This window comes from Haliaeetus leucocephalus, unplaced genomic scaffold (genome assembly GCF_000737465.1).
Source record: "Haliaeetus leucocephalus isolate CR32 unplaced genomic scaffold, Haliaeetus_leucocephalus-4.0 Scaffold506, whole genome shotgun sequence".
NCBI classification, from domain to species: domain Eukaryota; kingdom Metazoa; phylum Chordata; class Aves; order Accipitriformes; family Accipitridae; genus Haliaeetus; species Haliaeetus leucocephalus.
Window position 1 is genome coordinate 318,493 of NW_010972942.1, and position 15,404 is coordinate 333,896.

Consider the following 15,404-nt stretch of genomic DNA (forward strand, 5'->3'; position numbering starts at 1 on the left):
CTGCAAGTAAGCTGTTTTATAGTCTTGAATTCATTAAAATCCAAAATAGCTTCCTTCCCACAAACTATATTTCTCCTTATTGAAGAGATCCTTTATTTAACTAGCAATAAATTACAATTAGAATCAACAGTGCATTAGTTCAAGGAGTTCAAATTAGCAGTGTAGAGTGAGGGGCAACAAAATATTAAATTGCTTCATCCGCCAATTCAATGTGATCAACTTTTCCAAGAAAATGGCAAAAGAAGCCAGAAAACACATATTCTCTACTTTCCAACTTGAAGCCCCTAAGGGAATGGCTCAGTTATTTCTCTGATAAACGTCTTACAATAAGCTGATTACATCCCTGTCCAAGTCAACAAAATCATGTTTCTACCTTTATGATTTGCCTGTTGGACTTGACAAAAAGGGAAGTAATTCTATGGGGAAATCAAGCATGAAAGTCTGTGTACTGTGTGTCTGACTCCTTTTAAAGGTGTGCTGCATGCAGAAAGAATATTTTCTGCAATTTATTCCAGCATGATAAATAGTCTCTGCAGTTGTGTTCCAATTGCCATTGTAAAGAACTGAGGGTGGAAACCCAACAGGGGTCAAAATGTCAGCCCATGTTTTTAGTGATGCATCTTGCAGCTCTCCCTTCAGTGTTAAAGAGCTGGATCCACAGATGATCTTGTCACCTGGAGCTCTAGGACTGACATTTTTAGAATTCACATTACACCTGAATACATTGAAGGATACTTTCACCAGGGCATAACACTGTCTGTTAGGATCTCTACACTCCTGATTGCACTTCCATTAAATAATTTACAGGTTCTGCAACATTTGCCATGTTATGCAGACAGTGTTTTGGAGGTCTTATAGCAAGTGGCTATAGGTACTCAGGCTAGGGTTGAATCCTATAATCTACGTTATGCATTACTTAAGTCCTGACGCAGTATTACAAAACATTTTCTGAAATGCAGAATAAAAAAGCAAATTTGCTGATTATTCTGAGGAACAGATATCTATATGTTAATGTAATATGCTCTGTCCCATTCACTACAATGAAAATCCAGATTTCTGGGTGAGAGATTTTCTTGACATCTATTGGGATATACTAAGGTCCTCAGCTCTCTAGAAGAATTTTGGAGTTATTCTTGTTCTGGACAATTAGAAATATATATATAAAAACTTATCTGAACATAGTTCATCTTCTCAAGGCAAAGTGAGTACCAAAAGCCCATTCTTATTAGACCATGCTTTAGGACAATTAGTGAATTGAACGCACTGATACTACTAACTTTTCATATGGATAAGACAACAGTAAAGGATGAACAAAGGAGATCTAGAGAATGAATCTGTAAGTGTATATACTTACTAAAGCTTTGATTCACTGTGTGAAAACCCAAAGACTCAAGCGCTGGAAAAGACTAACAAAATAATTTAAATTCTAAGTCTACTAAAGTGAAGATCTTGAGCTGTATGCTTTCTTTTAAATTAATATATGGAATCATAATTCATTATTTAAGTATTGAGGAAAGACAAAAAGTAGCTATGGATTAGTTCAAGAAGTGTGTGAAAATGTCTAGACTCATGTACATCCTCCAGAGAACAAAGGAAGTATTGCTACTCCCAGACATCCTCATAAGGTGTAAGTGAGATCCATAATATGACACCTAAATTTAGATGTCTTCCTGTGTGCTAGGTATCAAAGCTCCCATTATTGGAAATGGGCATTTAGCCAATTCATTCACTGGAGACTTGTGTGTGATTCAACTGTACAGCCAGCAGAGCCTTTCTTAGAACATCATCCTTTCCAAGGAATGGCTTGAGCTCCTTGCTCCTCAGTGTAAAACGTTATCTTTAGCGCTGTTTATCACATTTCCATTCTTTCAGTTACAGGCATGTTTATTACATGTTTTCTGTCAAGGTGTCTCATAACATCAGTTCATAGAATAGGATGAAGAATGGATCCTAGTGGGCTCACTAGAGGTCCATCTTTGTTAGAAGCTAGTGTGTGAGATTTAGATATGTTATTCAAGCAGCCTCATGTCGATGCTATAATTAACCCCTCTTGCAGTAAGATGTACTGTTGGTGGATTTACTTATTTCGTGGTTGTGTGTAAGACAGCATGATGCTCTGTTGGCCAGTCTGGTACTGCAAATATCTTACTGAAGTCCCTTCATTCTTTCTAATATCTGATCCCTACCTGATCTTTCTCTTCCTCTTCCAGTGACGCTTCCAAGGACAGTATCACTCCACATAAGGGGCAGGGGAAGGCAGGTGGGTGCTGAAAGATGCATGAAGAGGAAGATGAAGTTCCCAGGACATACTATGGGGTGGGGAGCTTGGAGAGCATGGAGAAGGAAATGCCTATTGTGCATCAGCTCTTCTAAGGCCAACTTACTAAAGAAGGGTTGAATAACCCCAAGTTGCTAATCCTGTTTTGGACTCCCTTTAGAACAGGCAAAGACACTTTGCCTCTTTTTACCCTCAAAAGAATCTGGCAAAAAAAGCACACACAACCCAACCTCCCCCAGTCCCTCCAGCCCACCTCCCACCAGGTAACATATAATCCTCAAGTCTCAACAGCAATCAGTATGCCTCTAATAAGATTATTAGCTTTGCTTTATTAGCAGGTGTTCACAAGACCTTATGGTGCATAAGCAGTCAAGATGATAGGAGATTTGAGGCTAGGAAATGACTGCAACAGAGCTATATAGTGGAAGCTGTCTGCTTGCAGAAATTACTAGGATCATTGTTTCAATAATATCCAACTGATATGAGCAACTCACATTTGGATCCTGAGGAAGAAGCCCCACTTGAGGTGGATCGTGATGCTCCTTTCATGGAGAAAACCCCTTTGCCTCTGCGAGTTGTTGTTACAGCCACACGAGGACGCTTCAGTGGAATCACTGCACGGGGTGGTGGGGGAACACGGCCATGGTAATCAAACAACCTAGAAAAGATTAAGTCAGCTGGACTCCATAAAACCTTCTGTGATTTCTTGTCATGGAAGCCCTGTCAACTAAATTTTCATGTTATCTTTGAGAAAATTACCCTTTGAAACCATTATCACTTTATATCACAGTCAAATTAGATTTCAAGGACCTATGCACATTAAGTGCCATATTCAGATTTCAGTCACAGACCAGTGCATAGTTCAGTTTTTTGTGTAATTTAAGTGAGGGATGCGTTATGGCACTCTCTTATTTGCAGTATGGAAAATCCATAACCTGCTTTCCACAGGTCCACATCATTTCACTGCACACAACTAACAGCAGTACATTTTGTTGTGGTGACATTTCAGTTCCTTTATTACATGCATGGCTTAAAGTCTAGTTTTCTATCTGCTATTCTTAAGGATAGAAAAAGAAATACAGTGAGGGACCTGTATGTCCTTCTGAATGCATAGGAAACAGGTCCCAGCATATGTTCTTTTTACTGAAGAATGAACTGATGTAGAATCACTAAAATACCCAGGCATGCTTAATAAAAAAAAAGGTTTTGTTCAAACCAAAACCACTGTAGCAAGTAGATATTCAGAGAATTACCACTATAGTCAATAAAAGATACTCTACAACCAAAATGAACTAGTGTTTCCAAACAGAATACCCCACTCCTAAAAACAATGTTGTTGACAGCAGCTAAACAACCTGTGTAGAAGAAAATAAAGGCAGTAGAAAAAGTGATCAAAGCTACAGATATATTTAGAACATAAAAGCTGTGGGCTCTGAATATGACAGGTCAGGAGAAATAAGTTCAGAAAATTATTTCCAATTCAGAGATTGAAGCAGAGGGACAAGCAACATTCTCACAAAATATTCCTGAGTTTCTTTCAAATGATACTTGCAACTAGTAATTATGGAAATTTATAACTGCATGTTTAATTTTGACAATTCTGACTACTGTCACCCAGCTGGGCAGATAGATACACATTTGAAAACAGACACACAAGAAACAGTAATTCACTCACCACAGTGTCTAACAGCATGCTGAACAGGAAGCAGAATCAAACTTAAGTCTTCTAGCCTGTTTTCTGGCAAGTAAACACCTAATGCTTAAATCTCAGGATCCTTACTGTTGTCTGTACTGTAATACTAGAGACAATATAACCAGCTCCCTCCTTTTCCATAGCTGCCTACAAAATGTGTCACAGAGATCCTGTCACCCCCACTGAACTTGAACTCCACAGCCTTCAACATTCTTACTGAATAAGCAGTTTCTAGCCATTGTGGGCATAACTAAATTGTGTATGAAGATGAACAGTAAAACATTTTTGGGGCTTTTAACAGAAATATTATTGTTTGTTGTCACTCATCATTTATCATATTGGATGATCTGTAGGTTGGTCACAATCTCCCATTTGATATTACTGGAACAAAAAGTTTCAGGAGAATGGTAAGCTATCATGCAAAAGATCATTACACAATTACTCCTTCAAAGGTGATTTTTTTCCTGGCTTCCAATAGTTCATGTTAAGATAATGTAGTGAAATGCAAAACTATGCTTCCTTTTTTGAAATATATAATAGGATTGTTATCTAATATTACTATTCTTACTTTTATTTCTGAAATTATGTGAAGCTTTTGGGCTTGGTATTTTGTTGCACCAAGTTCTACATATTTCAATGATATGCTTTCTTTTAAAAAATGCTTCCTTTTATCAGTTTTGAAGTACCCTGCCTCTTTTTCTTGTGCTTGTAATATGAGAAATGATAAACAGAAATGCTCAGTTCTAAAGCAATTCTTTGCCCCCAAAATCACTAATGTGTGTACAACAGTGTCTTTTCTTTCACCCACCCTTCTAAATTGTGCAGTCTTGATTTTGTCAATCTGTCTTCATACAGATTGTATTTTACAGCACTAACCATTCTTGCCACCCTTTTCTGACCCCACCACTGCTTTAATCAAGTTAAGATAGGTGTATTCTCCTTTCAGAGAGGTTGGAAAATTAATGAATATTAGAAAGCAAGACCTATGGTTTGGGATAAACCACAGAAATTCAGAAAGTTCAGAAGTTCAGAAATTCTACGTGGTTCTATGACTATATTTCTTAATTTATATTTCCTATAGGCATGGTGATAGTACATCAAACTCTCCATGGGATTTTCTTTTTCTTGCCTACTATATAGGGCTTTTCATCTTCCACGTCCATTCACTTGGATCTAACAGAGACCCTTAACCTTCTAAGGTTTTTATTGTCAACAGATCAGCATGTCCAGTCTTGTGAGGCCAACCTCATATTTGGGTTTTCTACCATAAAAGTTCTGCTGTCTTAATCCTGGAAGATTTAGAAATCAGAAAATTATACTATTGAATAGATTTATGGACACATTTCACTGTCAGTGGTTTTCCATTATAAGACAGTCACCGAGACAGACACCAAGTTCCACAGAAACAACCTTTAATGTCCCATAAGTATTTCTCTTGTTGTGGAAATGTAACCATTATAGTTGTTCATTTTTTGCTACCCATAATGTACAGAATTAGGGAAAAAACTGAAGACACATAACTTTAATATTCAGGTGGCATAGATCAGAAAGAGTACTCTGTTTAAAAACATACAACTCCACTGATGAAATTTGGAGCAGTAACCTTGGGGAAAGTAAACACAAGCCTGTGGAAGTTAACTTTTTACTGGACATGAGCTGCTCCTACTGTCAAGGCTGCACTGAGCAGGATTAAACTGCATTGATGGCTTTTACTCCATATGTTTATAGCTCCCTCCAAAGTGAGCATAGTCTTTTACATGCAAACCCAAAAGTAGTGGCTCAAATTGAATCAATCCCAGGAAAAAACAAAACCAAAAAACATTGTTTCTACATTTTTCCTACAGTGTTCCTAAGCAGAAAGGTGTATAGCACACGATAACTTAACTTCAGGGTGTAACCTGCTGCACTGCTATTGTCCATTCCTTTACATAAAAGAAATCTCAGATTAGAGGAGGTTGGTGGAGCAATACTTTGTTCTCCTCTGACTCACTTGGTCTATGCTAAACCAGGCTACTCTAATGCAGAGACACAGCACTGCTGGATCATGAGTTGGTTATCCATGGTCATTCATGTTAACCCTGTGTTGTGGTGATTCTGCTACATCTAAATGAATAAATTCCCACAGTGCTGAGCTAGGCTGTGTGTATGTATTCAAGGCACAAGCCTCCAATTGCTCAGATATCCACGCTTCTTTTCCTCCTATAGAAACACACATGCTGTTCAACTTGTGGTTTTGCTTCCCCCAAGGTCCTTCTAGACTTCTAAACGTTCTTGGAAGACACATTTTTCAGGAGACATTCTATATCTTTTCATACACATGAAAGTATGTTCCAGTGAAAGTAAGCCTGGAAGAACTCTGTAGGAAGAAACACTGAGCAATTAAACTACCATTAAACTGTTCAGCACAGAAAATGTCCCAAAAGCTCTTAGAGAAGGATAAGACCAAAAGAGCTGTTTAATGAGCATACATTTGGTAGTGGTAATCTTCTCTGTAATATATTCAAATAGTCTTCTGATACACAATAGAAATAATAAAGTGAATAATATGTAAAATCAGAACAGACCTGTCTAACCAAAAGACATGATTACATTATAAACAAACAGTAGAAATAGTGTAGGATGTGCAAAAATATAACCACACATACCGATTGTAGAAATCATCTCTGTAGTAATCATAATCAAAGACATAACCACTGTGGAAAAACACAGAAAAACAAGAATGAACTGGCTTATAGAAAAATACACATTGATTAAATCTGTTGTGGTAATATTGGCTTACTCTCACATTCCAAGCCCTTCTTCAAAGTCCTTCCACTTCTTTTCCACAACCATACACTGTACATCATATTTGTCAATCCTGTTGTCAGCTATCACTGTAGTGTGTTTGGAAATGTGAAAGTCTGGGGCATGCAGAACAGTGTAAACAGTTGACAGCACATATAGAAAGGATTTAACACAGCACGACAGCTCTGTAATTAGAAGATCATTATAGTGTAATTCTCTGAGTGATCAAATGAAGTGAACACTCTAATACTGAAGCCCTCTTCTTTGCTGGACTAATATAACATAATCAGCGGACTAGGAAGACTGTTAAATACGTGAAAGATTGGTAAATGTGTGAGTAGGTGAGCAGAGATAAGACAATGAATTTGATTTATGAGAAACATGAAAAAAGTTGGACTGTTAGTCTTCTTTCATCATAAAGAGAAAAGGAAAAAAATTAGGAAAATGAATGATGCAAGCAATAGTGTTACAGAGATGCCTTTCCTCTCAGGTTCAGAGGGTATGTCGTGGTTTAACCCCAGCCAGCAACTAAGCACCACGCAGCCGCTCACTCACTTCCCCCTCATCCAGTGGGATGGGGGAGAAAATCAGGAAAAGAAGTAAAACTCCTGGGTTGAGATAAGAATGGTTTAATAGAACAGAAAAGAAGAAACTAATAATGATAATGATAACACTAATAAAATGACAGCAGTAGTAATAAAAGGATTGGAATGTACAAATGATGCGCAGGGCAATTGCTCACCACCCACCGACCGACACCCAGCCAGTCCCCGAGCGGCGAATCCCTGCCCCCCACTTCCCAGTTCCTAAACTAGATGGGATGTCCCATGGTATGGAATACACTGTTGTCCAGTTTGGGTCAGGTGCCCTGGCTGGGCATGAGAAGCTGAAAAATCCTTGACTCTAGTCTAAACACTACTGAGCAACAACTGAAAACATCAGCGTTATCAACATTCTTCACATACTGAACTCAAAACATAGCACTGTACCAGCTACTAGGAAGACAGTTAACTCTATCCCAGCTGAAACCAGGACAGGGTAATATACATACCAGTCTGGGAAAAGACAGGCACCATCAAGGGAAACAAATATAGGTAGGAAATTGCAAAGGTCCAGGGGAAAACTATTTTTGAACTGTCAATTGCAAAGTCAATCCTAGATTGATCTTCCTAGTTTTGCATTCCATTAGCAACTTTCTACCTTTATGGTGAAGAAATAGCAATGAAGTCTATCTATCTCACACATCCGAAAAAATAGAACCAAGGAGCTAATAAATGGTCTGCACGGAAAAGTCACAAGGGATCTGTACTCTGCCTGATGAAGGACTAGTAACACAAACCCCAAGTTTTTCACCTGCCTGAGAAGGACAATTGTGAATAGTAAAGTATGAGAGGCATGAAGAAAGTATCACAAAAAAGGAGAAGCTTTAGATAAGAAAGCAGAAAGGTAGAAAGGAGAGAGTTAGAAAGGACAAAGAACAGCAGAAAACATTCACTGAAAATAAAGGGGGATGAATCATGGTAGCTACATATTAATGAAGTTTGTCTTCACTGGGAATGGACTTGTGGATAATTTCTGCTCTTGAACATTGAGCAAAATGTCTTCAGTTTTTTTTAGTGCATAATTTGAAGAATGGCTCAAGAATTCTGAGTTCTTTGGGTTTGTTTTTCTTCATCACATAATGCCCCTTTCCCCTTTTCTTCCCCTTCCTATATTTCAGAGGTTGACCACTTAAGAGAGGGAAAAATGGCAGGCTTAAATTACCTCAGTAATCATTTCATCCCAGTGTTCTGATTTTGAAAGCTTGCAATTTCCCTTGTCTGCAATGGGCAAAAGCATCCATCAAAGGAACAGGAGGTCAGGGGACAGTTTCCACCTCTGCCACAGCTGCCTCAGATGCAAGTGCCCCAGTGAAAGTGATAGGATAGGTTGTACTGTCTACCCACGTAATACTGGACCAGCAGTGAAGATCATGAGACTCACCAGGTGAGAAAGCTGACTGTAGTCCTGTTGGTAACTCATTTGAGAAAAGAAAGCCCTATATGCCTTTTATGTGAAGTGCTTATTAAATAAAACAGCCCTGAGAGACTAGAACCCAGCAGCAGGTAAGCTGTGTGTAGCAGAGGAAGCAAAATAACATTAAGTAATATTACTCAGACCTTGTATAGTGATCATATTTCTGTATCTTACCTTAACACAAAACTAGCAAAATTTTCCCTAAACTATGTGACAGCTCTTATTTTGTCTTTCATTCTGTACCAGTCTACATTGAACTAAGAGGTAGCAGATAGCAAAGCTATTATTTTATTTACAGCTTTTCACAGTTTGCCAGTGGTTTTAGTTAGCTGAATGATTAATAGCTGCACTAAGCCCATACTTAATATTCAATCTGTGCTTTTAAGAAGAACGTAACAGATAATTTGAAGAAAAAAGATTAAATTTAAAAGGCCTGTCACATGAAACCTTTCACCTGGAGTGACATTAATTTAATTTGCATAAAGACCAGATAAATTCAGTTTTTCAAGGTTGAAGACCATGAAGCTGATGAAGAATAATTCACTTTACACCAGCTAGAGTAAGGCTGAAGGACAGCTATATTTTTCCGTGGCAACTCAAGTCTGGCCCATAGGACAAAATAAGGACTGCTGACCCTTCACTGGGCTTTCAACATGTGGAACTTACTTTTAACATACAAATGCCATGACAGAGATGGCTCAAAGCCATCCCTGGGAATGGTGGCACTGATGAGGCACAGGAGGGAGAGAGGTCTCAGGCAGAGATCTGAGTGTGCTAGTGAAAAAAGTCAGTAGGTTTGAGAGAGGGTCGAGTGGTTGGGAAAGGCTCACAGGTTTCTCAGATGAGGGTAGTCACAGGCAGTGGAGGTTTTGGGTGGGCAAAATGCAGGAAAGGGTTTCTGGTGTGACAACTGATTATTTTTCTCCTTCCCTACCTTCTGCTCTCACTCTGCCACTGTACCACTGAGTAGACCCTGTGACACAGCATTCTTCATGCAGAATATTTTTATATTGTTGAAAAATGTGGCTTATTAATTTTTTATTATTTTTTAATTTAGTGTAACATCTTGGATAATACTTCTCTTTTAAGAGAAGCAGTTTTGCACATCAGTCAGCCCCTAAGAATTTAATTCTTTTGCTCTGTTCCCTGTTCAAGTAACTTCTGTCTTGAAACTGAACTCAGTTCTTCATGTTCCTTCAGCTTTGCAGATGACAGTTTCAACCCACATGGTCTAATGCTTATCTGGGGGACCAGAGTAGGAAAAAGTAGAAGCACATTTTGGAGTCTTGTTATCGCGTGGCAGTGTAATCTATGAATTCTTGTAAATTTTCATGTGTTGCTTATACTACCTTTTAAAAATGTTTCGCTACTTCAGAAGCATCTTATACTGTCAGCATGTCTTTAATTTTCACCTGGAGAAACCCCAGCAGTTTTCATACAGTGTTTTACAGCTGAAGCTATCTAAACAACTCTGCTACAGCTGTTGCCTCTAACCTTAAAGTTAAGGTGCTTTGCATTTTTTCATGTTTTAGTTCAGTAGCATCCATTGCTACCAAGGTAAGAGATAACTGCTGGTATTCTGTATGTTGCATGACCGTCAGTCTCTGAAACGGGCAAACACATGGCTTTGGCTGCAGCAAATGTAATCCAATTTGTCATTCTCATCCCTCTCTCTGACAAAATGTTACTGAGCCTGTGGCTGGGATGAGATGCAAACATATTGTGGCTTCTAACAGTGCAACCTGCTAGCACAATTGACTAACACGAGTTGATTTGGTTACATTTCTAGTCTGAGTTCATTGTAAATGAAATCATCACAATTCAAGGGCATCCCTGTTAATTAAGTTCCATATCCCGCAATATGGGTTCTGGGGACTCCAGCAGAAGGTAGGGAGGGAATCTCTGCTTTCTCCACAGATCATTTGGGATCTCTGCACTGGCAAAGGGCATTTCTGTGTGGAAGTAGCAGTCATATGGAGTGGGAAAGAACCAGTTCTGCACGTACAGGACTTCTTACCTGGGACCACTGGCAAAGATGTGGCAACAGGTACTTGACCCTCAAGGTAGGAATAGCACGCAGAGGTACTAGAGGTCTATGGGCTGCTATGAGCTCTCAACAGAACAAGGGGGTCAATTCCTTTTTCCCTTTCCCACTACTTAGTCTCCTTGAAGAAAGCTGATGGGAATCAAGTGTCGGTCATGGAGGAAAGACATTTATCCTTCCATGCTATCTATTAAAATAACAGAAGAAGAATAGTACTGTAGGACCTTATCTGTAAGTGTTGACCCTTATGGAATAAGACAGGTAAAGGAGAGTGGGTTTAAAGCTTTGGGAAATCTTGATGTGGATCCTTCTTTATAACCATGATCTGGATCTCTTTTTCACTCTCTGAAATTCTACCTGCTGCTGTGACAGCACAGGCAACACAGAGGCAACATGCAGTAGCTCCTGGGGTTAAGTGTCCTTCACTGTGAGTGCTGAGTTAACAGCCCATGGATGCAAGACATCATGTCTTAGAGGTCTGGGGTTTTATAAAGGCAGTTTCTACTCCTCTTGGCTGTGAAGGAGTTGTCCTGCATGTGTACTGAAAAGGCTATGAACCAATGACAATGAAATGAACCCAAAATGGGTGACCTAGGAGGAAAAAAAAATGTCTTCTGTAAATCCCTTCTGTTTTTCCAGCAGATCTCACTTGGCTTTTTTCTTTTTCATTTTTTTTTAAGTTGAATGACGATGCTTCATTTGTAATACTATGTTGAAGAGATTATACTGCAAAAGCAACCAGTACATCCATAGTTCACACTTATGCATGCCAAGGGACACACATAAGCTTTGGTCAGTGCTGCGGTATAAAACACAAAGCACAAAATTAGCACAGATAATCACCGGCACTGAGATCAAGGTGACTGCAGGGCTCTTAACCTCTTGAGAGTTATTCCTTAGCAACCCAACAACCTGTGTTATGGAGGCTGCAGGAATCACTCGCACAGTGTTGAATACCAAATACTCAGCAAGTTGGAAGCAGAGAAGGGTTTAAATGAGCCTGTGAACTGGTGGAGTCAGCGGTTTCCTAATGGCACTGTAAACAGGCAGATTACTTACCCACAAACATATGCCATCTCTGCAATATTAACAACAGAACTGTGTGCATGATGCTGCTATTAAAACAGAAGACATTAAAAGACACTGCAATGCTGACACTGAGGCAAAGAAAACTCATCAGTAAAGCATGTTTCTGTTAAGCAAAAGTCATGGTTCCTTTTTCTGACCTGGTATCATCAAGGCAATCTTGTACGAGCTGTCTCTTTTAGCTTCACTTCACCTAACACTATGCCTGCTTTAAATTGTGTATGCCTGAAGAATAAAGGATTCCCCAAAGACCGTATTTTCAGAGTTATGATGCTGTACATATTCAAATTTCCTATGCAAACCAGCAGCAGCATGTGTGTCAGTCAGGCAAATGCAAAGTTATACTTCTGCATCTTTGAAATAGACCTATGGATGTTATGTCTTTATCTGATTATATTGTATATTGAAAATTTATTATTACAGTGTAATCTTTCCTGCGTTCTGTGTTCTATGCCCACAAAAGATTTTTATAAACTAATGATCACATTCTGTTTTAATTTACTTAGCTCCAAACACTAGTGAGTGTAACTGACTTCAGTGGAGTTATTCTGACTTTAGAATAGTTAATGCAGAACAGAGCAGAAATAGCTTTTGTTATTTTCATGGCAACAAGAATTTCTGTCTTGCATGTGAGTCACCCTTAGCTAATATCTCTTTTTCTTTCCACAGGTACAAAGATGTATTTGTAAATCATAAATGTTGACAAACCAGGCATAATGTATCTTAATTCGATTGACAGTGCTATCACCATTTATACTGTCAATTGCTTCTCTGTTGTCAGGGCTGGATAAAAATATTAAATACAAAAGCAATATTCCTTCAATCAAACTCTTTTTAGGAGGCACATATCATCCTAATGGTTGAAACTAGTATTCCAGTCACTTGTAAAATCATTTCTCTTGTCATGTAAAAAGAGTGCTAGAAATTGTTCCTGTTGAGTACAAAAGAGAATCAGTCTAAACAGACATGATGTTAAAAAAAGAGTGTGGGTGAGGGTAACTAGATGATTTAGAGATGGAAACGTTCCCTGCTAGAAAATCAGTTGGATGGCAATGACTTTCATGAGCTATTGAAAAAAATGTTGGAGATTTCAGGCCACTTTTCAGAGGATGGTTACCTACGTTCCCCAAAGACATGAATTACATTGGTGGGCTGTATCCTACCTTTACTTTAGAGATGATTTGGTTTTAGTTAAGGCTGAGAATGCTGGTAGAAGTGGAAGGACACTTCTGTTTTGCAGTTCAGGCTGTATATTCTGCAGAGAAAGAGAATATTCTCCAGAGCCTGCTTTTTGCTGACATACTTACTGTCAAAAGACAAATTTTGTCAGTGATTCCTTCAACTAATATAATCTTGGAGGTTTACAGCAAAAAAAGAGGGATCTGGGAGAGGAAAAATAATTGCAGAAAGGTATTTTACATTCATTTCCATAGTGCAGTTATGAGGGCAAATAGTTATAATTAAAAACAAAAAATAACCACCAAAATCCCCAGCCACTAGTCCAAAAATGCCAAATGATTGAACATAACCTATTATTTGTATATTTCAATTACAGATAAATTTTCATAGTAATTTTGTAACCATAAGTTAATAAAAGTTTTATTCTAATTCTACATGTTCATTCAATTAATAAGTGCAAGACAGATTTATTTTTTTTCTTGAGGTGGTGGAGAAGTATGGAGTCAAGTTTTAAAAAGTACAGCAAAGAATGTAGTACTGCTCATGGAGAAATTTTTTCTGCAAAAGTGAAAAATTTTTGGCAAATCTAATCTGAAGAGGTACATTTTGCCCAAGCAAGACATGTATACATAAAATAGCTGACATACAGTACTCCATTTTCCATTAAAGTATCTTTCTGCAGGCACTAGGCAGAATTTATTTGCAGTATGATTAGGCTGTATTTTTTTTCTGTCTTCAGATACATCCCTTCTTTACCTTCATCCTCTCTCCCGAGAACTATTTTCCCAATGAAATGTATTTTGGGAAAACTGTTGAACTTACTCTCCAACCTGGATTTTAGGCAAAACTTGGGCAAATATTCAAAGTTGCATATAAACTATCAGGTAATTAAGTCACTTAGACACTTTCCTGTAGAGGATTAGGCAAAGCTTGTGAAGCAGAGGATAGCAAAGACATCAGGATCGATATTCAGACTCTGGGGATCAGCTGGCCTGGGAGTTGTTTATGGCAGCCACACAGGCACAAATGATGCAGGGATTTCAAGGCAAAATTTAGCCCCAACAATTTTCTGTACAGCTAAGTGCTAAGTATTAGAATTACTCGTAGTAAAAACTACTTACTGTGGCTGCAGGGACAGTCTGTGCTTCACACTGTTAGCCTGATGCTTTTTAGAAACATAATAGTAGCTTTTGTATTTAAAGAAACCTGAGTAAGTCTACTTAATGTCTCCCTGACCTTTCTCCTTCTGCTCTTAAACTATTTTTCTGTCATCGAAAGTAATCTCCAATTACTTATGTTTCCCATGAAAACATTTTATAGTAAGGTAATGAAAAAGTTTTCCAGTGGCCTAACCATTTCCCAAGGTATCCCTTAATTGTACAGAGCGACTGGTAAATTCCTGTTGTCCGTATGGTATTTTTTTTTCTTAGTACAAGAGTAATGAGTCCTGCCTCTTAAAAATGTGTTTTAAATTCAGTATATTCAAGGTACTACTGTCAAACCATACACATGTGATTGATTATCCAATTTATTAGTAATATTGTATACATTGCAGGAGTGTCATTTAACTTGGTTTGACAAGTACAGAAGACTGTCATTGACAGGTGGAAGAATAAGTGATGGGTTTAGGCTTTAAAGTGTTTCTGCAGCATTTCACTGAACAGCAGATTGATAAATTTAAATCGCAGTGGTAGCACTGGAGCTGAAAGACTAACCACTTAAGATTACAAAAACAGAACTCTGAAAACTTTGTGTACTTTTCAGAGAAGCAGTCTTAGAAGCGATGAATAAAACAGAAAAGCACAGTTCACAAAAGGTTAATCAATTACAATGTGACAATGTCAGAATTTATGTAAAGAAAAAAAATTTCTAGAAAATTGCAACACATGCTTTCCTCTCCCCTTTTCAAACTGTCAGAAGGCTTAAATTAAATTTAATTCTGTTCTTATTTACACTAAGTTTAATGATGTAATTTAATTATTTTGGATTGAGCAACTCAAGGTTTAAACTAGCAAAATGGAGACATGAAAGAGACCATAACTGTCAGTGTCCTGAGTACAGCTTGTGAAGACAAGACGTACTGCTTGTTTTTCCAAGAGTGCGCTTTGCGAGTGAAGTTACAATATAAATGGAAATACCAGATACTGTGAATCTAAGAAAGCGTTCTTGTACTCCTAACCCATTGTGCAATAATTTCCATGGTAAATGGATATGGGAAGTGCACCTGATACAAAGGAGATTCTTCTATAACTGAGCACAAGATTAGACTCAATTCCAGTCTGGTCAGAGATGAGTGGAAAGGGCAGTTGTGCATCACATGACCA

The 15,404-nt window shown here is 38.2% G+C and overlaps 1 protein-coding gene across 1 annotated transcript in view; it reads right to left on the reverse strand.

Annotated features, from left to right (window-relative positions):
- Nucleotides 1–15,404, reverse strand: part of RALYL (RALY RNA binding protein-like) — a 115,845-nt gene that overhangs the window by 29,418 nt on the left and 71,023 nt on the right. Inside the window, exons 4-6 of the mRNA XM_010575837.1 lie at nucleotides 6,617–6,664; nucleotides 2,773–2,936; nucleotides 2,187–2,267 (exon numbers count right to left, since the gene is read on the reverse strand). Coding sequence (XP_010574139.1) covers nucleotides 2,187–2,267; nucleotides 2,773–2,936; nucleotides 6,617–6,664 — 293 coding nt within the window. The remainder of the gene's footprint in view (nucleotides 1–2,186; nucleotides 2,268–2,772; nucleotides 2,937–6,616; nucleotides 6,665–15,404) is intronic.